This window comes from Mya arenaria, chromosome 10 (genome assembly GCF_026914265.1).
Source record: "Mya arenaria isolate MELC-2E11 chromosome 10, ASM2691426v1".
Classification (NCBI taxonomy): domain Eukaryota; kingdom Metazoa; phylum Mollusca; class Bivalvia; order Myida; family Myidae; genus Mya; species Mya arenaria.
This window is the reverse complement of record NC_069131.1, coordinates 10,479,818-10,505,427: the sequence shown is the minus strand read 5'-3', so window position 1 is coordinate 10,505,427 and position 25,610 is coordinate 10,479,818. Positions and strand designations below refer to the sequence as shown.

The 25,610-nt window shown below is 36.1% G+C and overlaps 1 protein-coding gene across 13 annotated transcripts in view; it reads right to left on the bottom strand.

Moving 5' to 3' along the window:
* LOC128205402 (doublecortin domain-containing protein 2-like) overlaps nt 1–25,610 on the bottom strand; it is a 67,994-nt gene that overhangs the window by 7,293 nt on the left and 35,091 nt on the right. For 6 of the 13 annotated variants that reach the window (XM_052906989.1, XM_052906991.1, XM_052906995.1 and 3 more), the window contains 11 exons: nt 25,101–25,226; nt 23,746–23,866; nt 22,414–22,547; nt 21,484–21,573; nt 19,962–20,011; nt 19,355–19,410; nt 18,523–18,591; nt 14,404–14,568; nt 12,453–12,473; nt 6,537–6,680; nt 4,954–5,895 (listed from right to left, as the gene is read on the bottom strand). In XM_052906989.1, the coding sequence (XP_052762949.1) occupies nt 4,954–5,895; nt 6,537–6,680; nt 12,453–12,473; nt 14,404–14,568; nt 18,523–18,591; nt 19,355–19,410; nt 19,962–20,011; nt 21,484–21,573; nt 22,414–22,547; nt 23,746–23,866; nt 25,101–25,226 (1,918 nt within the window). The remainder of the gene's footprint in view (nt 1–4,953; nt 5,896–6,536; nt 6,681–12,452; nt 12,474–14,403; nt 14,569–18,522; nt 18,592–19,354; nt 19,411–19,961; nt 20,012–21,483; nt 21,574–22,413; nt 22,548–23,745; nt 23,867–25,100; nt 25,227–25,610) is intronic. The other 7 variants (XM_052907002.1, XM_052906997.1, XM_052906998.1 and 4 more) reach the window with 7 other exon arrangements.

Sequence of the window (25,610 nt, the reverse complement as noted above, 5' to 3'; positions counted from 1 at the left end):
CTCCTGTTTTGCTCTCACCACAGCCTGTATAATGGTGGCACTTACCTGTTTCTGTTTATGCTTAATCTTGGCATCATCTATCAGCTTATTCATCATGTCATGCCTTGTACAATATCCTTTCACTGTTGCTTGAATTCTTTCAGCAGAATTGTTTCTCCTTCTTATGTAGTCCAGTGCTCTATGAACCACCAAATCTACCAGACCAGCAGCCATTTCTCGTGTTTCCCTAACTTCTCTTTCACGTCTGACATCCTTCCTGCCTAAGTGGCCTCTATAATATGACTGAATGTGAATTGCTGCTCTTTCCCTTTTTCTTCCAAGTGCTTCTACCCTTCCTAAATGCCCCCTGTACACATTTTGTATTTTCAAAGCAGATGCTTCTCTTTTTCTACCATGAGCTTCTTTCCTTCCTAAATGGCCCCTGTACACCTTTTGTATTTTCAAAGCAGAAGCTTCCCTCCTTCTTTTAACTTTTTCTCTGTACAATTTTCTTGTTTCATTGCCTTTGATTGAGCTCTGAAGCCTTGATGCTGCTGTGTATTCTCTCGCCATTTTAGCCTTATATTCTTTAGTTGAATTACGGGTCATATATGCCTTATATGCAGCCTGAACTCTTGTAGCAGCTATTTTTTCTCTTCTCAATCTATCTTTGATTGCTTGAACAACCTGTCTTGATTTGTAAGACCTAAACCCTGCTACTATTATTTCAACATTAGCTTTCAATTCTTCTCTATCCTTTCTTGCTTTAAAACCCCTCACACATTCTTGTATCTTATTGGCAGCTACCATCTGAAGATGTTCTCGTCTGTTGCCAAGCTCCCAACGAACAATAAATCCCCTAATGGCACTTTGTAAATCCACAGCAGCATTGTTTCTCATTCTTTCTTCTTTTTCAGCCTCATTAAGCCTACGTCTCATGAATGACAGATACGCAGCTTGCAACAAGGTTGCTGCTTTACGTTTATCATCTGCATGTTTCTTCTTTCTTTCTTCATTGTTTAACCTAGAAAGGTATCCTTTGCATACATTTTGTATGTGAGTAGCTGCTGCAGACAGCTTCAGTCCAGTCCTTGTTAAATAACCCCTGTACAATGCTTGAATCCTACTTGCAGCTTTGTTTCTGTCATGTCTACTTACGGCAGCTCTGACAAACAGCTTCCTTCGAACATTGGATGCTCTGAAAACCATTTGAAGCATACTGGAATTTTCATACTGTTTATCAGCTCTTTCAATCTCTGACTTGGACCTTCCAATATTAATCACAAGAAGTTCAGGTAGTTCATTAGTAAAGGGATTAAAGGGCTGAATGCTCTCCTCTACCTGTTCATTCAAGTCTTTCCTTACACTATACCCTCTCCAGGCACTTTGGATAGCAACAACAGCTTCAATTCTCTTCTTTTTCCAGTCCTTATATTCAGTCTCCAACTGCACACTAGATCTTTGTTTCTCAACCAAACATTGTCTTGCTCTATGTCCTCGATATAACTTCTGTATTGTAACAGCGGCATCTGTCTGGTCTGGTCCAGCACCACCTGTCTTATCATGGTCGGCATCACTAGAAGAATTGTTAACGCTACCTCCACTTGATGTGTTTGCACTTCTAAATACTTTAAGCGAAATATTCTGAGGTTCAACTTTCTTTGCTGTGATCTGCTGTTCTGTTCTTCCTTTATTACAAGCTTTTTCAGTTGTTCGAACAACATTTGGTCTTTCTCTGTCTCTGGGTGTCACATTATCTATTTCATTCAGGTCACTTCTGTCTGTATTTCCTCTACTGGACAATATTGGTGACAGTCTTTCTGGTGAAGTAGATTTAAGTGGAGTGTCCATGGGAGTTTTGCGCATTTCAGCCTGTTTCTTCACAATGGTTGTGACTTCTTTGGCTTCTAAAGCCCCTTTCTGAAGCCTTATTCTCTCTGCAATCAACTTTCTTCTTTCAGCTTCAAGCTTTACAGATGCGGTTCTGGTACGAACCATTTCAGTCATTTCTTCTTTAGCTTTATTGGTTGATTCTCTACATTCTCTACTGGATTTTAGAGGCATTTTGGTTGATCTTAAACTTGATGATGAAAGTGGTGAAGTCCTATCTGATTTTATATGTCTGTGACCTTTTTCAGACTTCACAGTTTCATTTGATTTCACAGAACCCTCCTTGTTGTCCCAGTCTTCTCTTTGCTGAGATGGACCTTGTGGTAAATTGTTCATTTTTGGTGAATTTGTGTTGTTTGATGTAGAAATGGTTCTCAACGGCATGCCATTTACGGCAGTTACATGTGGTCTCGGTAAGGCTCTGTACTTCTGTCTAGCAATCCATCCCCTTGCACATGCTTGTACAATTGTTGCTGCAACCTTTTTCTTGATGTATACTTCAATTCCGTTCAGTTTTTCTGATTCTACAGAACCCCTATATCTTCTGTAGAGATCAGGCTGTGTTTTTGACTTACCTTCTCCTAAGGACACTGAACTGGCATGACTGCGTAGGCTTACACCTGACTTTGGCCTGATCTGCCTTTCCTCAGATATGATATAAGCATGTCCAATAGGGGGTAGAACCATGTGCTTATTCATGTTATTCAGGGAAGAAACCTTTGACCATGATACGCTTGTTGAGGAAGATGATCCCCTGGACTTTTCCTGACTAAATCTCTGTGACTCTAAAGCGTGAATCTTGGCAATACTTTTATGCCTCAGTTTGAAATCATCTGTTTCAGAAAGAGACCCCATTCTTTCAAGTTGTTGAGTGCTAGTGTTCTGGTTTGAATGAGCATTCAGTTCTACTATCTTAGTAAGGGTGATATGCACCTTTCTCGTTTGGTAACCTGCAAAAGCTGCCTGAAGCATAGTAACTCTCTCCTTTATCACATCACTGTGCATTTGAACATGAAATACAGTTCTTTCTGAATTATTACTAGATCTGCTTCTTGCACTTCTTACCCTCTCTGTTTTAACAACCATCTTTTCATCACAACATTTTTTATCATTACCAATGACATTTCTCTTGCTTCCTGCCTTCTTCATCCTTTCAGCAGTTTTTCTTGTAACATGACCTCTGAATGCTGCCAAAATCTTCAATCTAGCTTTCTCTGTTTTACTTTCTCTTTCATCTCTTGTTTTCTTCCTCACAAGATATCCTTTCATTGCAGCCCTGATGCTACTGACATTTTCTCTATTCTTTGGACTCTGGTTACTATCCCCTCCAAAAGCTGTTTCAACATCATTTTCAATAAGCTTGGCTTTAATGTCTTCACTTTTATCATCTTTAGTCTCATTTTCTTCATCCCACCAGTTTTTCTCCTGACATACATTTTTCTCCTTCCCAAACTGGTATGACCCAAGTCTTCTGACTTTTGCACTTCTTAGTCTGAACTCTTTCCTTAGGGCTGACACTGCTCTGTCTACATTTTTTATGTCCATAAGTTCTTGGCTCCCTCCATTTAACTCCGACAGTTCTCTTCTCAACTCTCTACGCAGCTGGCAAGCCCTGAAAGCAGCCTGAAGATGGCTTATAGCTTTTACATTTTTCTCAATGGAACTAAGCTCACCAGCCTCATCTTCCACCTCTCTTGCACTTTCCCCCTCATGTTCTACCTCACCAGGCTCTGCTTTGAGTTTCTCTAAACTTTTCCAGCTATTAACAGAATTGGCACTGCCTTTTCTATGTTCAACATCGCTGATGGTCAAACAAGAGGACAGTAAACTGTTGGCAGTTTCACTAAGCCTTGTTGAACTTCGGAATTTATGGTCATCAACCACTTCAGTGTCATCATTATCATATAGTTTCTCACTATTTGATGCATCTTTCTCAGAAGAACCATTTTCTGCTTTTGTGGACTTCATGAAAGACTTTCTGCTTGCCTGACTGCTGGCACTTTGAGGCCTTTCGTGGTTTATTTCCTTTTGTTGCAATTCTGAAGTGGATGATTTCTTTTCTTCAATACTTACTTGGATTATGTAATCAGTACTTTTTCCTTTTAAATCTTTAACATCCTGACCAAAAACAGCGTCTTCTTTTGTAGTAGCTTCTTCTTGTCCATTGTTTTCATCTGATTTATTTATCAATAATTTATCCTCTTTTATTGATATCTTATTCCTTTGCCTGGTTTGGTACCCTCTGAAGTAAGCATTTACCACAATGGATGCATTTATTTTAAACTTAGAAAAGGGTTCACTTACCTGTTTTTCTTGGGCATCGCTTTGCTCATCATGATCTTTTAGCCTACCATAAGTTTGTCTTGTTTTGAAAGCATATATAGCTGCCTGTATACGTGCTGCAGACTTCCTGATGGTTTTATCGGAGAACATCCTTATGTTCGTATCATGCCAGTATGATACTTCAGACTTGCTAGATTTTGGACTAGCAACTTCAGTTGGACCTTGACTTGATCTTTGTGAATCTGCTGATTTTGCCTCAGACCTACCTTGCAAGGAGTTTTCCTTTGCAGCTTTTCTTGTCATGAATCCTCTACAAAGAGACTGTATAACAGTGGCATATTGACCTGCATTGGTAACATTTTGCAACCTATTGAATGACTCCCACCTGGTGTTATTCAGTTTTCTTGTGACATAGCCCCTGACAGCCCCATGTAATCTGTTAACAGACTCATAAGGATAGACCTTTGTGTGTCTTACTACAAATGCCCTAAAGTGAGCCTGAATATTTGTATTGGCCTTATTTTTCTTTATCTCACCCTCAACCTTCCTTGATTGATAACCTTTAAAACTTGCAATAACTCTTTCTTTAGACTGTTTTATATTGGAGCTGTCTTGAACATACAGAGTTTGCTCTGAGGAAACTAACTGCTTATCTTTGAACAATCGGTAAGCCCACTGAATAGTGCTAGCATTATCTCCCTTATCTTTAAGTAAGGACTGTTCTAAATTTGCAGATAACTGTGTGCGTACAGACTCTGGTAACTGATCGGGGTCAGTTTCTATAATTTCATCACCTATTACCTTATCTTTAAACTCTTTCCTGGTTCTATATCCCCTATAGTTGCTCTGTATCTTTGTTGCTGCTTTGTTGATCTCGGCAGAGTCCGGTCTGGGAGTTGGTGCCTGATCTGGCAACTGGGAATCCTTTGAAATTTCTTGCCGTGTTTTATAACCTCGGAATGCAGCCTGCACATTTGATGCAGCTTCGTCTTCTACTTCCTGCTCTTTTTCTTTATGGTATTTCTGCCTTTCTTTATAACCCTTGTAATTTGCCTGAATTTTCGTGGCAGCAGCATCTTCCTCTTTAGAATTATCAGTCTTATTTAGTGCTTTTTTTTTAGAATAGTCCTTGCGAGTCTTATAACCTCTATAGCCTGCTTGAATTTTTATTGCGGCCTCATCATCGCTATATTTCTTACTACTGTCTTTTTCTGTTTCTGCCTGATTAGTTTTCTTTCCTTTGAGTTCTTTTCTGGTTCTATAACCACGGTAACTACTCTGGATTTTAACTGCAGCATCAGCTGTATCCTTATCATCATCTTTCTTTTCATTGGCATTTATATCAGTCTCTTGTTTTGTTTCTGCATTTCTCATATTTTTCCTCTTATTATAATCTTTTCTTACTTTATATCCCCTATAATTACTCTGAATCTTAGTAGCGGCGACTTTTTCCTGCCTACCTAGCTCATCAGAATCACGTACCTGCTGCTTTTTTACATTCATTTCCTTTCGGGTCTTGTAACCCTTAAACGAGGCCTGAATTTTTGTTGCAGCTTCGTCTTCGTTCATGCCTTCCTTCTGCCCTCCACCAGACTTCTGTTCCCCAGCTCCTGCCTTCTGGTCATCCTTTGTTTGGTTATCACGGGCCCGCGATTCCTTCTCCCGTTTCATCTCCTCCTTACGAGCGTTAAATTTCTTGCGCTCCATGTAACCTCGTGCACCAGCCTGGATCTTAACTGCAGCCTGCAGTGGCAGTAACATGGTTAATACAAGGTTTAAATGTTTGACAATGACACATTGTGAGATTTATATATTCATTTTTTTGGTGTTTTTTTTCTACTGGTATTTTTCTCTTTGTTTTATTACCTGTTTGTATTCCCTAATCTTACAGAACTGTGTTCATGATCAATAATGAAGTAGAAACTTCAGGTACATCCTTGTCTCTTTAAATTAGAAAACATGTTTAAAGGGTTAAAGTTCTTCAGTTTGTCCAAATACTTGCTCTAAACCTAAATTTAGAATAAGAATCCCTTTCCTATCAGAATCAATGAAAACTTGGAATGCAAAATAACTAATAGACCCATAAACAAAGAGAAAAAATACCAAAGCTCCACCACTTAACATTGCACACTACAAATACTGGCATTAGGTGTCCACATATGTGACTATATTAGAGAAAGCTACACATGTTAATCATTAAGCTCTGGGTATTTGAGAGTGAATGACATTTATGTACAATTATCATTGTTACTGAACAATTGTGAGAAAGCCATGATGACCGATTAAATTCACAGGCATGATACTTTGTAATAATTTTATCCCTATAAAGTTGACACACTTTTTGTTGAAAAGCTTTTTAAAGAAATAACTGACACACAATCTACCTGGTGTTGTTTAATTTCTCTTTTTTGGCGACTTTCCCCCCTTGAGGCAGGGGTCGAGGATCGAAAATCCTTATTTAGCGCCTGGCTAGAATTTCTATCATACTGGTTGAAAGAGTCATCATACTCATTGATTCTCCGCATGCCCTGATTGAAGTATTGGGTGGCATTAGTTGGGAAAGCAAATGGGGTTATAATAATGTGTGTTCTAAGTGTTTATAGCCAATGGGGTTATCACACTGTGTTCTTAATGGGAAAGGCTAATGGAGTTGTTACAGCATGTATCCTTAGTGTTAAGGACAATGGGGTATCACACTGTGTGTTTTCTTAGCAGGAAAGCCAATGTGGTTATCACAATATTATTATGGTTATGGAAAGGTGTGTTCTCAGAGTAAAAGCTGATATAGTCATCACACCTTTTGCTCCAGGTTGGAAAGCAAACAGAATTATCACTATGTTTTTTTTATGAGATTAAAAGCCAATGGGGTTATCACAATGTGTGTTTACAGCAGGAAAGTTAATGGAGTTATTGAAAGGTGTATTCTCATAGTAAAAGCATTTTGCTCTAAGTTGGAAAGCAAACAGGGTTATCACTATGTTGTTGTTTTTTCTGAGAATAAAAGCCAATGGGGTTATCACAATGTGCTTTCTCAATGGGGCATATAATTGGGGTCATCACAAATGAATTCATATATAGTTAAAACCAATGGGGTAATTACATGTTTGCTGTCAGTATAAAGGACTATGGGATTAATGCAGAACATAACAGAACATTACAATATGTGTCTTTATTTAGAAAGCTAATTTGATTATCACAACTTGTACTCTCATTGTGAATCCCAATGGGGTTATAACCATGTGTATTCTCAGAGGGAAACTAATGGAATAACCATTAAGTGTGTTCTCAGTGTAAAACTTAATTGGATTGTAACAACTTGTATTCTCAGTTTGAAAGTCAATTGGATTATCATGTTTACTCTCGATTGGAAAGCAAATAGCCTTATAGGGCTATCACTATGTTCTTTCTTAGTGGAAAAGCCAATGGGGTAATCACATTGTTTTCATTCAGAAAGAATACAGGGTTATCACTATGTGTATACTCAGTGGGAAAGTAAACTTGGTTGACTATGTATATTATTAGTGGGAATTAACATGTTTATCAAAATGCTTGTTCATGGTGGGGAATTACATGCGGTTATCACAGCATGTGTTGTCAGTGTAACAGCCAATGGGGTTATCACAATGTGTGTTCTCAGTGGGAGGCTATTGGGGCTATCACAATGTGTGTTCTCAGTGGGAGGGTATTGGGGCTATCACAATGTGTGTTCTCAGAGGGAGGCTATTGGGGCTATCACAATGTGTGTTCTCAGTGGGAGGGTATTGGGGCAATCACAATGTGTGTTCTCAGTGGGAGGGTATTGGGGCTATCACAATGTGTGTTCTCAGTGGGAGGGTATTGGGGCTATCACAATGTGTGTTCTCAGTGGGAGGGTATTGGGGCTATCACAATGTGTGTTCTCAGAGGGAGGGTATTGGGGCTATCACAATGTGTGTTCTCAGTGGGAGGGTATTGGGGCTATCACAATGTGTGTTCTCAGAGGGAGGCTATTGGGGCTATCACAATGTGTGTTCTCAGTGGGAGGGTATTGGGGCTATCACAATGTGTGTTCTCAGAGGGAGGCTATTGGGCTATCACAACGTGTATTCTCTGTTAGACAGCCAATGGAGTTATCATGATGGGTGTGCTTAGTGGAAAGCTATTGGGGCTACTTTGTGTGTGTTTTCTCACCAGAAAGCAAATAGGTTATCAAAATGTGTGTTCTCAGTGGGAGAAGCAAGTGGGGTTATCACAATGTGTGTTCTCAGTTGAAAGCAAATAGGCTCATCACAATGTGTGTTTTCAGTGGGAGAAACAAGTGGGGTTATCACAGTGTGTGTTCTCAGTGGAAGAAGCAATTGGGGTTATCACAGTGTGTGTTCTCAGTGGGAGAAGCAATTGGGGTTATCACAATGTGTGTTCTCAGTTGGAAAGCAAATAGGCTTATCACAATGTGTGTTCTCAGTGGGAGAAGCAAGTGGGGTTATCACAGTGTGTGTTCTCAGTGGGAGAAGCAATTGGGGTTATCACAATTGGTGTTCTCAGTGGAAAGCAAATAGGCTTATCACAATGTATGTTTTCAGTTGGAAAGCAAATAGGGTTATCACAATGTGTGTTCTCAGTTGGAAAGCAAATAGGCTTATCACAATGTGTTCTCAGTGGAAGCAAATAGGGTTATCACAATGTGTGTTCTCTGTGGAAGCAAATGGGGTTATCACAATGTGGGTTTCAAGTTATGGTTATCACAATGTGTTCCCTGTTGGAAAGCAAATTGGTTACCACAACATGTTTTCCCTGTTTGGAAAAATAGGGTTATCACTATGTTTGATCTCAGTGGAAAGCAGATGGGGTTATCACAATATGTGTTCCCTGTTGGAAAGCAGATGGGTTTATCACAATATGTGTTCCCTGTTGGAAAGCAAATGGGGTTATCACAATTTTGTGTGCATTGTTGGAAACAAATAGGGTTATCACAATATGTGTTCTAAGTGGGAGAAGCAAGTGGGGTTATCACTATGTTTGCTCTTGTATGAATTATCCTTTATATAACTTAAGAAAAAATCAATTTGGACCTTGAAATATTCCTTTTTTCTCGAAGAAAGTTTATTCATTCTTATTGACTATATTTCACATCTAGATACTATGTTATATTCTGAATTATATTGGGCATATTACAGATAAACTGTGATTTATTATGTGCAGTGCAAAGAAATATTAAAAATGTGAATAAACAAAACTACAGGTAATTTGACAGGTATGGAAGTAGTGATAAACTGGGTGCAAACATTAATGTGAATCAATTTAATATCAATCAGATCAGACCAAATCAAATGTTTTGAAAGTAAATTCAAAAGTAGCCTTAGCTGCATACCAGTCTGTTATGTAGATTACTTTTTACATTCAAATAAGGCTTTTTGTTTTGTTAATCATGCATCCATTTGAGACAAGACACAAGTTTATATAACAAACACCAAATCAGAGCATGCCAGTTAAGAAAGAATCAACTTACACCATTCTATTATTTAATGCATCTTTTTTTATTTTAGTTTTGTATAATTTGTATAAAAAGTATAAATTAACTCCCATCATTTTATACACAACATGTTTATGGGTTTATAGCTGAGTTGAGGAGAAAAGCTATTAAAAGAGAACTAGAGTAAGGGAGACTACTCCTACACCAAAGAAAATAAGAGGTTTGGGGTTATGAAGAAGAAAAGTGAATTATACAAGAGTGTTAGTTAACCACACAAAAAGATGAAAAACTACTATTAAATCAGGAAAATCATGCATTCAAACTCTGATATAATAAAATCAAAATTATATTCAATTTCTCCCTTTGAATATTTAAATCAGTAATATATGGTTTTATATGTTTGAGGTATATTTGATTTTTGACAATGACAAAAGAATTGTACACTATAGTTTAGTGTTTCACAAACACCATGGAGACTTGAATGTTCATTTAAGGACTCCTACCCACAAATATGTGAACTTGAGATGCTTGGTGACCCTTTATTGCAAAATAAGTGAGTTTATGTCTTATTTCAGTTGAAATAGAGCCCATATATAAAATACTCTAATAACTTATTGTATGTTATAATTTAATAAATTTTACATACTAGTATTCAACAAGCAAATACCTTTCAAATAATACAAGAATAATATGGAATCACCAGGCATAAACAAATAGAATTAAGGTGTCAGAGAATAAGTTTATTTGTGAGCCAGATTCCTTTACAATGACTTAATACACAGAACTATTCCATGTGCATCCTGTCCATGTGCAACCCGGACAATTTCAGACTATGTAACCCGTGCATTCACTTTTATACCAAGTTTAGTGCAACACTTTTGAAAATCCACAGTTTATCTATTATAGTGTTATTTTAATTAAATAGCGATAACTTCATTTCTAAAAATCAAAAGTATTTGGAAATTGCTTTATGTTCTCAAAAAAAGATTGTGATATTAAATTTGAAGTACAATTTCTTTTTCTTATTTGACGAAAAAAGAAAAAAACTGAAGCTCTTATAATCAAACACAATTTCACCTCAAACAAAATAAGCCAAATGAAAAGCCAAATAAAAAAATGCAGAGACAACCAAAATGAAAGACAGTGAGCTCTCAAAATAAATTTGAAAGAAATGCCAGTATTCATAGTGAACAACATGTGACAAAATAACCGGAATGGAGTGACCCCTCCCCAACCCACCCCCCAAAAATTGCATGAAAATGCAAAGAATTATAGGTGCATTTGTGTTAAAATAAGACACAGCATTTGAAGATTTAGTCACTCCCATTCCATAACTTAATAATTGTCATTGCCAAAAATTGTCTTGTATATTACCATAATATCTCTGCCTTGTGACATACCTGATCTATTTTCACCCCCCCTCAAAAAAAAAATCTCAGCCCTTTTCCCCTACAGTGCAGTAGGCAGGGCGTGAAATGAGGGCCTACTTTATAATTCTAGCCTGTATCTTTCTCTGTCCTAGCCACCATGTTGCAGTGGTTCTGCTTCAAAATTCCTAGGCTTTAACTTATGCAAGACGCTTCATATGATGCCCTAAATCCTGTCTCTTTCGGTTTAAAACCATAAAAAATTAAACATTTCCTGTGAAAAACAAAGCATAATTTTCCTGAGTAAGAAAAAGATATAGTGAGTTAGTCATACAATATAATACAGTTTGTGCTATAGTATTATACAAAAACATGCAAACATGCAGTATATGAGTTGTCAAGTATTCAACGAAAGGCAGATCAATCTAGGAGGATCCATACAAATCCATTTCACATCAACTTTGTATTTTCATCATTGATATTGAACTAAAGGAAGGAAAGCAGGCTTAAGTTTAATTTGAATTGCCTTTCAATGCCTGACAAAACATTATATATAGTATAGGCTTGTCTACTATTTTTCTACCAAAGAATTAAAATAGATGTGATATTTATCTATAACATGCCCTAATGCACAGATATGAATAGTTGTTAAGGCTGATTATTCAATATCAATTCTCATTGATTCAACCAATCTGTGCTTATAAGTTATAACTATCTTAGCTATCTACCATAAGCAGTCTAAGATGCCATGCTTTTAGAAACACATTAAGTAAAACCTCCTGCAGAGAGAGGACGCATATATCACACTTAAAGACTTAAAACTCTCATTTCCGTTTCTAATGAACCTTGTGACCTTAAGATGACCTTAAGATGACCTTGCGATCTTAGGAGCAAAAAAATGGTAAAGGTCATTCAGTGCATGAAATGTGTACAAAGCATATTTGTATACATGTTTATGCTTAAAATATAACAGCACACTGGAAAGTGATATCTCTGAGAAGTTACTTAGAGGTAAACAGGGTGAAGGTCAGAGATGGAGCCCATTAAGGGGCCTGCTGGGTGCTGTCATTGTGTTCAGCATCATCATTATCTGCTGGCGTACCAACCGGTGTCTACAGGGGGGATTGCAGAATGGGGTGGGGTTACATTGTAAGCAGGGAACATAATTATCACAAATTACTAAATTAAGATCTATCACTAGCAACATTTTAAGAATATTTACTATCTATGAATGCGGTAACATTATACAAATAAAGCTTACTAACATAAAATTATATTTGATATGATAAAATATGGACAATAGTAATTTGTAACAAAATTGATTACATACAATTTATGATAGCTACTAATAAATTCTCATTTAAAATTAATTATAATTCGCTATGCAACAATTCCATGAAAATGGAAGATATGATTTATTTACTGATAGTTTATGTAAGTTATAAATATATATATAGTTTTTACTTAAGTTTTGTACTTACTGCTTCCTCATAGGATTGGTCCTGAAAATACAAGAGCAATATAATTAAAAAACTCTCTTAACACTTAAGTTAATATTCAAAAAGCAATAGTACTTTTTCTGTTATGAAATCAACTTTCTATGAATTTCAATATGTTTACAAAGCCAAAACATTAAAATAAAAAAAATCTGGCTTTCGTTCCGGTTAAATGAAAAATATATTGTGTTAAACTCAGACTTTGAAACAATATTTAATGTAAAATAGTCTTCATCAAATAGGAACAATATACAATTCCTGAATGTCTGATGTACTAGAAAGAAAATGATTTCATAACATGAAAATCAAGTATACAACTATTGAACACAATCAAGGGTGATGAAGATGTCGGATTGAAGGCTGTCTAATTTTCAAATGTTATGAAGTTATTTTGTTGTTTAAGAAAAGCGTATGCCATTAAATCAACTATCATAGATGGAATTAAAATAACTAAATCATAGTATTTAATTACCAGCCTGTTACTTTATTTTTGCTTCTATCTAGCCTACACTTCTTATCATGCAGCTGTATTTAAAAAGTTATCACTGGAAATGATTAATGCACCCCCATAATGTTAGACAACCAATCAGTATCCTTAATAAAGCATTAAATAGGTTTAAAAACCCATGCATCATGCTTAACACAGGTTAGATTAGATCATGTGCATCTTCTCAAATGATTTAGACATGCACCACTGTAATTCAAAGAATTAATCATGAGACTTCTCATAGCAATGTCAATGTTGAAAACAATATTAGGGTAGCCATCATTCACATAGCAAAGTTATGGTATTGTTAAACTTATATTTAAAACATTCATATTTTAATACCTGTTATGCAATTATTGCTCTGTGCAATGCAATGTGTAAGAAATGGCTGTTAATTTAGAGCATGCTAGCCTAGGGAGGTTAAGTTACAATGCATTCTTAACACAGCAAACTGGGTAAGACAGGATATACATGCATATTTATATCAAGCAATGGGACATTAGCGTACACTGATTGCGGACACTATTGATTTAGAAATTAAATGTTATATTTGGTCTGTTTTAGAAAATTTCTGAAGCATTTAGTCTTCCAGTTAATAATAGGAAAAAGTTGAATTTACTACAACATTACTAAATGCCTAATCAATTATGTAAAGAAACTTTCCTCTTGTTCTCTAAAAATTGTACATTATTAGTATGGGGACAATTACTGAATGACATCCTATTGCACTCTTTTCTACTTTTTGGCCTAATGTTCTAGCTAAAATCTTATACTGATGTCCTTTTCTTTACAATACATGCTGGTATAGCCAGATGTAGCACTATCATATACGCAGGAGTCAGCTAGTATAAACCAACAAGAGTTACACATCATGCACAACCAGACAGACAGCCTTTCCTATACCTGCTCCGCTACCAAAGGCACGTGTGGCGGTGAGGTGGACATTGGTGGGCGGTTCGTTTCCACATTACTCTCATTCATATTCTCTTCCACTTGTGACTCGTCCATAACATTCTTAAATTTCAAGTCATCTGGTGTTTCCTCTCTTTCTAACTTATCACCATCAACATTTTTAGTTTCAGTCTTATCACTAGTCATTTGTTCAAATTGCTCAACAGTCTCCTTAACATGACCTTCTTTTACATCTTTACTAACAGGTGATATAGCATTACCACCTCTTTCAGCATAATCACCATCAAAATCTTTGGAATCATTCTCTGGTTTAACATCAGGCTTAACACCATTACCAATCTTAACAGCATCATCAGTGTCATCAACACCGAGATCCCTAATCATTTGATTTCCACCATCATTGTCTTTATCATCTCTTATGTTACCTTCAGGCTTAACATCATCAACTTTACCATCATTCACATCACCATCTTTTTCATCAGCAATAGGAGGAAGTGGTTCTAACTTATGGAATGGATCACCTTTCTCTTTCATTACCTCATCTCTTGTCTGGTTCCCATTTTCACTGTTCTCAAAGTCCTTTGAGCCCTTAGCCTTTCCCTTCTTGTTACCAGCAGAGTGTTTCAGATCCTTGGAGGGTTGCTTATTGAGCTCGGTCCCTGGTGGGATCGGAGTTGTCTTTTCCTTTGTGTGAATCTCCTCCTATAAAGCCACAGCAAACAAAAAAAATGTGCAATGAATGAAGGTTAGTGTGCAATGGGGGAAAAAGCTACGAAAATGCAGAACTATCAAATCTTTTTATAAAATTTAACTAAAATCAAAATGGGGGAAATGAACAAATGTAGTTAAGTATTTTTATCCATGTAAACATAAAGAAGGGAAAAACACAAAAATTCTAAGATTGGAATGAAAAGCTAATTCTAGTTAAAGAAAGTTTCCACTATGGCATGACATAAGTAAAATCTAATATTTAAGGGGTGGCAAAAACAGTTAATATTTAAGTTAAACAATCATATACTGTGAAAGTCACACATTACAACTTTAAAACAGATTCTGGGCCATACACAAATTATTAACATCTAGACTTGAAATGATTCAATGATGATTGTTTATTTCTACAATTATTTTTTTCTACTCTTAAACTAGAGCTTCTTTCATCTATATGGCCAAATACCACACAACTAACTAATAAATAGCCTTTGGGAGCTTACATTAGAGTATACAAAACATACCACTTTATTTTTGGAATCAAAGCAGAGAATCATTTCCGTTGCTATGGAAACAGACATAATTCAACAGAACATTAGTGCAGTGTTAATGTAGGATAAAGCAGGTCTAATAAAAAAGCAATTGCTTGACTACAAGAATCATGTTTCCTGCAAACACATTTCTTTTATAGATGTCACTTAAGCCATGTAATGAGTAACAGGAAACTGTTTTCTAGAGCCAGGTTCTACTTTAATTATGTTGCCTAATGACAAATCTATGAGTAAAATAAAATAAGCACTTTTGTAATGATTTCATGTTGGATAAGATTTCAGAAGTTGAACATAAAGTGACTGAAATAAAAGACATGTGCCTGCTGTTCAGTGCCACTATATTTTGAAACAAGACAGAATGTGAAAGGTCTCAAACACAATGACAATCCTGTTTGCTTAATATGCTGTTTAATTAATTGATTGTTAAAATGATAATCATCTCAAAAAATATTTCATATTTCGTTGGTTTTTTTTGCACCTTTTCATTTATGGTTTTCAATGTTTTTCATGTAGCTTTTTCAAGCTAAGTCAAACCAGTACAAGAGTCAGGCCATAAACAGCCAATGCGTGCGGGCAGACCTAAATAGGCAATAATACAGTCAATGTATGAGGGCAGACCTAAATAACCCATAATACGCCAATGCACACAGGCAGACATAATTATATCGGCCATATTACAGCCAATACGGCAGACCTATATAGGCCATAACACAGCCAATGCGCAGAGGCAGACCTAAATAGGCCATAACACAGCCAATGTGTGAGGGCAGACCTATATAATCCATAATACAGCCAATGTACGCAGGCAGACATAATTATATAGGCCATAATACTGCCAATATACGCAGGCAGACATAATTATGTAGGCCATAATACTGCCAATATACGCAGGCAGACATAATTATGTAGGCCATAATACTGCCAATATACGCAGGCAGACATAATTATGTAGGCCATAATACTGCCAATATACGCAGGCAGACATAATTATGTAGGCCATAATACTGCCAATATACGCAGGCAGACATAATTATGTAGGCCATAATACAGCCAATATACGCAGGCAGACATAATTATGTAGGCCATAATACTGCCAATATACGCAGGCAGACATAATTATGTAGGCCATAATACTGCCAATATACGCAGGCAGACATAATTATGTAGGCCATAATACTGCCAATATACGCAGGCAGACATAATTATGTAGGCCATAATACTGCCAATATACGCAGGCAGACATAATTATGTAGGCCATAATACTGCCAATATACGCAGGCAGACATAATTATGTAGGCCATAATACAGCCAATATACGCAGGCAGACATAATTATGTAGGCCATAATACAGCCAATATACGCAGGCAGACATAATTATATAGGCCATAATACTGCCAATGCGTGGGGGCAGACCTATATAGGCCATAACACAGTCAATGTGTGAGGGCAGACCTATATAACCAATAATACAGCCAATGTACGCAGGCAGACATAATTATGTAGGCCATAATACAGCCAATGTGTGGGGGCAGACCTATATAGGCCATAATACAGCCAATGTATGTGGGCAGACCTATATAGGCCATAATACAGCCAATGCGTGGGGGCAGACCTATATAAGCCATTATACAGCCAATGTGTGGGGGCAGACCTATATAGGCCATAATACAGCCAATGTATGGGGGCAGACCTATATAGGCCATAACACAGCCAATGCGCAGAGGCAGACCTAAATAGGCAATAATACAGCCAATGTGTGAGGGCAGACCTATATAGGCCATAACACAGTCAATGTGTGAGGGCAGACCTATATAACCAATAATACAGCCAATGTACGCAGGCAGACATAATTATGTAGGCCATTATACAGCCAATGTGTGGGGGCAGACCTATATAGGCCATAATACAGCAAATGTATGTGGGCCGACCTAAAGAGGCCATAATACAGCCAATGTGCGTGGGCAGACCTATATAAGCCATAACGCAGCCAATGTGCCTGGGCAGACCTATATAAGTCATAACACAGCCGATGTGCATGGGCAAACCTATATACGCCATAACACAGCCAATGTGCATTGGCAGACCTATATATGCCATATTCACCAAATGGGCGTGGCTATATTGCAGACAATGGAACAGGCAGACCTAATTGGCCATATAAAGACAATGGGTGGATGCAACCTTTATAGGCCAGATACTGCCAATTGGGCAGGCGGGCCTAAAAAGGCTGTATACAGCAAATGGCTATGGGCAGACCTATGTAGGACATAAGCAGAAAACGAGCCTTAACAGTCAATTTATTTATACAGCAAATTGGGCAGGAAAACCTAAAAGGGTCATACACAGCAAAATGGTGTGGGCAGATATAAATAGACCATATACAGCCCATGGGCTTGGGCATACCTACAGAGGCCATATGCAACAAATGGGTGTTGGCAGACCTAAATAGGCTGTATATATTCCGACAGACAACAAAGTAAGCCCAATTTGCCTGCCATGCAATGCAGGCAACTCAATAAGTGTTATTGCTGTGTATGCTATAGTTTAAAGATGTGAACAGATACAAAGAGCGGAAAGGATGTGCATTGAGTGCAGTTTTCTGGAACATTTTGTTCATTTAATATTTTTGTTTCCTAGCAATATATTTAACAATTCTACAAAATCTATTCTATGTACTCATTTAGTCATTTCTGCCTTTTTGTCATTTTGTAATCAAATTTATAGCCTACCTTAAAAATAGCATGACAATGTGAAATTTGATTCTAATAATAAAATTGTTTGAAATATGTGTAAAAAAATATCTTTGAAGTGGGTATGCCTGCAACTGGAAAATCCTGTTTATTTAATGTTTAATCACCCCAACAGTGATTATTATTTTTACAGGTAGATGAATAAAGATTGGGTTTTTCATCATATGATTTCACAAACTATGGCAACAATGGAATTTGTTCATTTTATGAGGATTGGAAAAAGGAGAGTTAAGCATGTCTTCCTAAAATAGAATCATAATATCGCTTTCAAGCGGAACATAAAGAACAACAAAAAATCTTCAAAAGCAAGGTGTTTAGATTAGGGTCAGGTTAGAGAAAAACACTGGGAGGGGAGTGTGACACATGCATGTCACTAGAGAAATATTAAACACAATAGAGTTTACAAGCTTCTGGGGAATCATGCACCATCCAACTGACCTTCATAAAGAGTCAAGGTCAAAGAAGATGAAATCATGTGACCTTTTCTATCTATTCATTTAGAACATTTAATTTTAATACCAGTTAAAACTACCTGCTGGTTTATAATAAGTTTCTAAATTAAGACTTATCATTCAGGTCACATAAAACATCCAAGTTTGACCTTTGACCTATTTGTTCAGGGTAACAAAGGTCAAGGACAATTATACCTCATCAACGGTTTCAGCCTCCATTTGATCTATTGGTTTTTCAGTTCGTGTTTCACGAGTCTCATTAACCTGGGGGGATACGAGGTCAAAATATTTTTTCCAACAATTTTGAAAATGTTATTTTGTGCATTGAGACATTAATTTTTTTAATGGAAAAGCAAATCAGCCAGTTAACTATAGGCTGACATTATACTAAGTATGGTCATCTCAGTAGATTGGTAAAACAATTATTAAAATTGGATTTATTTTGACGGAACATTTGTTAATACTTTAATATGGATGTTTATGAATAAGTCTAAGATTAATAGGTGAATAAAAATATTTGTGTTTTCCAAAAACTGATTATGGCATTCAGCAAAACATCTAAGAAATATAAGTAAAAATTTGAAATCAGACGAATTGGCCGGATAAAATCTGATACAAACAGGCAAATACTGTTTTTAAGCAACAGTAAATTACATAACCATTGATCTTTTCATGTTTCATTATCCATGAATAACACTAACAAAATGCAAATTTGAATGACAATTTTCTGTGTAATTTTACATTAAGTTCGTGTAATTCAATAACTTGAGTTTGTAGCCTAGCTAAAAAGTCTCAAAGTCACCCCCTCAAGCAGTCCAATACTTTGCATTAAGAGATATTTAAAGAATTAAAAAGTACAAAAAGTTAAAAATAAAACCTAAGCTTAGAACATATGTTTCACCATTTTGATTAAACCAGTTTTAAGGGTGTAAATAACATTTCTTTCAATTATAACTTCAAACACTTTCACTATCAGCTCTCAATTAATAACTCTACATAATCCAACAAATGTCTTTATGAGGCGTACCTGTTGAGCGCCACGGGCATTGTTCTGTTTCTTGGCTCGGTAAACACCACTCTGATCTGCAAACATTCACGTTCACTTATTAAAATATTTCAATATTGCTAAAAAAAATTAGCTTTTACAATATATTTGATACAATGATTATTTCAACAACAAACTGATTTACAAAATGATATAAGCATTACTTTTCTGGGTTTTTTTGTTAAAGAAACAGTTGTAACATTTTCATCATAATGGTAGCAGTCATTCTAAATGAACTATTAAAGAAACAAGATATTGCTTTTCATACGGACAGGAGATGAACCAACATAGGGGTCATCTACAGCTGATGACCAACCTTCATACCAAGTATGAAGTTCCAGGGTCCATGCAAGTTATTGAGCAGAAACAAAGTGTGACATACTGCTGAGCAACATATTGTTTTTCACCTGAAGGTCTCTGTGACCTTGACCTCAAAGTTAATAGGGGTCATCTACTTGTCATGACCAACTAGCATACCAAGTATGAAGTTTCTCTGGCCAAAGCATTCTGAAGTTAGTGAGCTGTAACCATTTTTTAATAAATAATTACTTCATCATTGTCTCTTAACTACATTCCTGTATGATCTTACCCTGGTCATAGTCTACTTCGCGGACATTATTTTTGCCTTTACCCCGCTTTCTGAAAACAAAAAAAGAAGTCAAGAGTCTATATAAAAAAGACTACAAGTGCTGCAATGTGACAAAACCAGGTTTTAAATATGGGCAATCAGAAAAAATAGCTAATTAATTTCTTGTATGAGTTAAAGAAAGAGACACCCAACATCTGAAACCAGTCATGATATCTAAGAGACACCAAACATCTTAATCAGTCATGATATCTAAGAGACACCAAACATCTTAACCAGTCATGATATCTAAGAGACACCCAACATCTTAACCAGTCATGATATCAAAGAGACACCCAGAATCTTAAATCAGTCATGATATCTAAGCAACATTTTAAAAGACACCCATAATTTTAAACCAGTCATGATATCTAAGAGACACCAAACATCTTAACCAGTCATGATACCAAGAGACATCAAACATCTTAACCAGTCACGATATCTAAGAGACACTCAGAATCTTTAACCAGTCTTGATATCTAAGAGACACCCAGAATCTTGAAACCAGTCACAATATCTATAGAAACACCCAGAATCTTGAGCCGGTCACAATAATTAAGAGACACCCATAATATTGAACCGGTCACAATATCTAAGAGACACCCATAATCTTGAAACCAGTCATGATATCTAAGACACACAGAATCTTGGAACCAGTCAAGATATCTAAGAGACACCCAGAATCATGAACCGGTCACAATATCTAAGAGACACCCAGAATCTTGAAACCAGTCATGATATCTAAGACACCCAGAATCTTGAAACCAGTCATGATATCTAAGACACCCAGAATCTTGAAACCAGTCATGATATCTAAGACACCCAGAATCTTGAAACCAGTCATGATATCTAAGAGACACCCAGAATCTTGGAACCGGTCACAATATCTAAGAGACACCCATAATCTTGAACCGGTCACAATATCTAAGAGACACCCATAATCTTGAACCGGTCACAATATCTAAGAGACACCCAGAATCATGAACCGGTCACAATATCTAAGAGACACCCAGAATCATGAACCGGTCACAATATCCAAGAGACACCAAGAATCATGAACTGGTCGCGATATCTAAGAGACACCAAGAATCATGAACCGGTCACAATATCCAAGAGACACCAAGAATCATGAACTGGTCGTGATATCTAAGAGACACCAAGAATCATGAACTGGTCGTGATATCTAAGAGACACCAAGAATCATGAACTGGTCGTGATATCTAAGAGACACCAAGAATCATGAACTGGTCGTGATATCTAAGAGACACCCAGAATCATGAACCGGTCACAATATCCAAGAGACACCAAGAATCATGAACTGGTCGCGATATCTAAGAGACATCAAGCATCTTAATCAGCAACAAATTAAGGGCTTGGACAATACTCTTTCTTTCAAAAATGAACAAGCTAATGAATAGATAGAGGTAAAATTATATATTTTGTTACTTAATTGTTGTAAAATAGATTGTTAAAAAGCATTACATACCTGCTTCCCTGTGAGTTAGGTGGGTTGGAGAATGGGGAGGCTGGTTCACTGTGCTTGCTGCTGGAACCTATGCTAGGCAGAACGCGGTGTCTGCAACACACATATGGCTATGTTTACGTAAGGAAATCAAATAGTACATGTTTAAAATGGAGAGGGTGAGAATAATCTAGCAGCATAGAGAGGAGTATGACAGAAACATTGTTGCATTTGTACCGGAGCTCTCTTATAACAATTTATTATATGAATTTACAATATATCTATTCAATGATTTTGCATACAAATGTTTTCACATTCAAGCTTAAACGATAGTGCAAACACAGGATCGACAAACACCACTGGATACCATATTTGTAGCAAATTCTAAGTGGAAAAAGGGACCTAAATTGAACTCGACCTGGATTTAATTTTTAAAGTTGTTTAACTTGTGTATCCTTTTTTCAATTAACTTTCTGGTTTGGTAAGAGTTAATCAAGATAATTATTGATTGGTCAATATTTATCCAAAAATTAATTTTAACCAATCATAACTTTTAAATATGCAAACTAGCCTAAATATAGCCTGTGGACAATTTATCCAAGTGTTATACAATTGGCTACTGGTCGATATACAGACAAGGCCACTTCTATACATGAATACCATCCACAAACATTGTTTTGTAGGGGTATAAATAGCATAATCTTAACATTACATGTTTATAATGCTTGCCAGTTCATGACTGACTAAAATTGTATGTTGTCTTTTGTTTTAAATAGAACCTCAGGAAGTTTTCAGAGACCAAAACCAGTGGTACAGCTATTTGCCTTTTAACTCTAATAGGTGACATTTTTCCTATGTATGATGTGGGAGGGGAAAAGGATCAATTTTCATATTTAATTTTTTTTATACTCATGTCACTAAAATCATCAACAACTTACACTTTTGTTTACTTACTTATTCAAACTACCCGACTTCCCTTTCGGTGTTGATTGGTCAGGGAATGAAGGGAAGTTATACGCCGGACCGTGTCGCGGGGAAACTGCTACTGTGAAGTTTCGTTTCCCTTGTGGTAGGTAGTATTCATGGAACTGGAAATTGAGAAAAGGGGCATAATCCCAAAATTCCACAATCATCAGAGCCAGAGTTTACAGAAATTGAGAAAAGGGGCATTTTTCCACATTTATCAGAGCCAAAGATTATGGATATTGAAATAAAGGGGCATTATTCCACGATTATCAGAGCCAGAGATTATGGATATTGAAATAAATGGGCATTATTCCAGAATTATCAGAGCCAGAGATTATGGAAATTGAAATAAAGGGGCATTATTCCACAATTGACAGAGCCAGAGATTATGGAAATTGAGAAAAGGGGCATTATTCCACAATTATCAGAGCCAGAGCTTACCGAAATTGAGAAAAGGGGCATTATTCCACAATTATCAGAGCCAGAGTTTACGGAAATTGAGAAAAGGGGCATTATTCCACAATTATCAGAGCCAGAGCTTATGGAAATTAAGAAAAGGGGCGTTATTCCAGGATATTTTTTACTCCATATTAATGTTTTTGGATGAGTATGACAAAACCAAGGATATGACAATACATGATATTTTTTTTCTTCTCTATCACTTGGAATTTTAATCCTTAATAACTACAACTTTATTCTCTCTTTTATGTGTAATTTAAAAAAAAACCTTAATTTATGGGGTGTAAAATGACATATTCTGCATTGTCTAATCCAACAGTGTCTTTTGTCTTTTTCCGAAATATTGAGTGAAAAATAAGAGCAATCACTTAGATGCAGTGAATCTGTCAAATGAAACACCCTTTTGGTATGACCTTATCAAAAAAAAATAAAAAAAAATAGAAAATTAAACATACAGTCTTAAAATCTGTCATATAACGAAAAATTCCATTTCAGCAATTAAATTATAAATCTCAGGATGATGGTAAATCATACTATTTTAGGGAGATCCAAATTTTCTTTGCATACATTTGTCTGTGTAAATATTATTAACATTCGCCAAGCACTTATTAGAGGATAAGTTGAGATTTCGGAAAGGATCATACCAACTATCCCTCATTTTAATTTACAGTCTCCCGGTACCGAGTCAACCACCCCCAACCGCCACCCTGTACCCAGTCAAAATCCCCAAATCCCAACCCTGTACCCAGGCAACCTACCCAAACCCCCACCCCGTACCCAGTCAAAATCCCGAAATCCCAACCCTGTACCCAGTCAACCAGCCCCAATCCCCCACTCCCATAATGCTAGGTTTTCGCTTACCTTGTTTTTATCCTCTCTTTTGAAGGTCAACAGAACATGCTCCTCTTGGCTTAGTTCCTGACAATCATTGATCTCTATGAAATTATCTGGTGAACCTCCGTAGTTGAGGACTTTAAACATCCTAAAATTAATCAAAATAATTAAATGACAATGTGTCAAGGTTTAGAATATTCAGTTGATCATTTTCACTGGGGCATATAGATTTTATTTATATAATACTAATGGCTGGAATAGAAGCTTGATTAGAACATCAATGGGAACACAATCTTCAAGATATTTGCTCAAACAAAAAAATCAATCTTGACCACAATGAAAAACATGAAAATAAAATATATGTTGATAGCAATAATTTTAGCTTCAGATAATTTTCAAACGTTTTGAGTAAATACAAAAGTATAAGGTAAATGTAACAATGAACTTCTTATTCAAATTAGAGAAGAAAGACACAAAGCGTTAACATTAACAGACGATTATCTAGATTATCTACAGTACTCCTTCATCATTTAATCCCTATGTAAGTGTATAATAATGTACTACACCAACTCACTTTGTTTTTGAAAATGAGTAATGGGTCAAATTTGTAAAAAAAATATAATGAGGGCTGGGTGTAGGAACTGTACCGCTGCCACCAAACAATCACTATTTGTATGTAAATACCGGTACAAACATTTACAATATAGGAGCATAATTGTTTTTTTAGTTTAATATCCTTAAATGAATTTCATCGAGCACCAAAAGCTTTATTGTACGCCGCGAGTGAAATATATAATTTTGCTTGTGTTCACGAGGTGAAATATATTGCAATCTTATACTGAAACGAGCAATTTTCTTTTTATAATGAGCCTAGAAATGACTTTGTTGAACATATGTCCCAATCCCGTGCAAGTCTACATTTGATTTAAAAGTGAAATATCATTTTTATTTCACTTATAAATCTCATTAAACCATCGGAAAGCATAAAATAAAAAATAAAAAAAATCTTATTTACCTGCTTTTCTCAATGAAATAATATTATTCAAAATTGACTAGATGAAATATTTTACATGACATGGTTACATGAACATTTCACAATGAAGGTTCAAATCTGCACTCTCACAAAAGTCAAGTTAAGATGGATTAATTAACATACCAGACATTACCAGGTATGTGTACAGAAGGATAAACTATGAAACATTTAACATCACAAAATGCCAAGGCATATCAGCATTGTCAGGGTTACTGTGCATTAAATTCATGCATTTTCTGAAATATCAATGAAACTTATTGCACAGTAACCCTCAGCTCTGCCAATGGGTTAGTTCTAATTATCAGAATTAATTTATTTAACAAAAAACAAGACAACAATCTCAACTTACTGTTTAATTTGAGGAACTTGACGTTCCCTCTCGATCTGTATCATAATTTTTTCGAGATCACCACAATTGTTGAATGGAATGGTGGCGTGATGAACGGGCATCTGATATTGGCCATAGTAGGAAATTCTGCAAGTAATAGTCATCATATATCAACATCAACATTTAACATTAGAAGACGGGGAAACAAAAAACTAACTTGTTGATATTTTTTCAAGTAAACACGAGTATATTGATGGATGCTCCCCAAACGCCCATTTTCAATGAAAAGGCAAAAATAGTAATACAATGTGCTGGTAGAAGGTGAATGGTTGAAGCATTTTTGTACACAAGTTGAGAAATTTCAATACATGTAATAATATGTAAAAGAGGAACTTTGATACCGTGAATATTGATATTCACATTTCAAATGTATACAACATCTAGAAGTAAATAATGATGGACAAAAAGGGGATTCTTTTAACATTAGATGCAAAGAAGTGAACGAAATTGGTCTTTATTAGAAGTACGGTA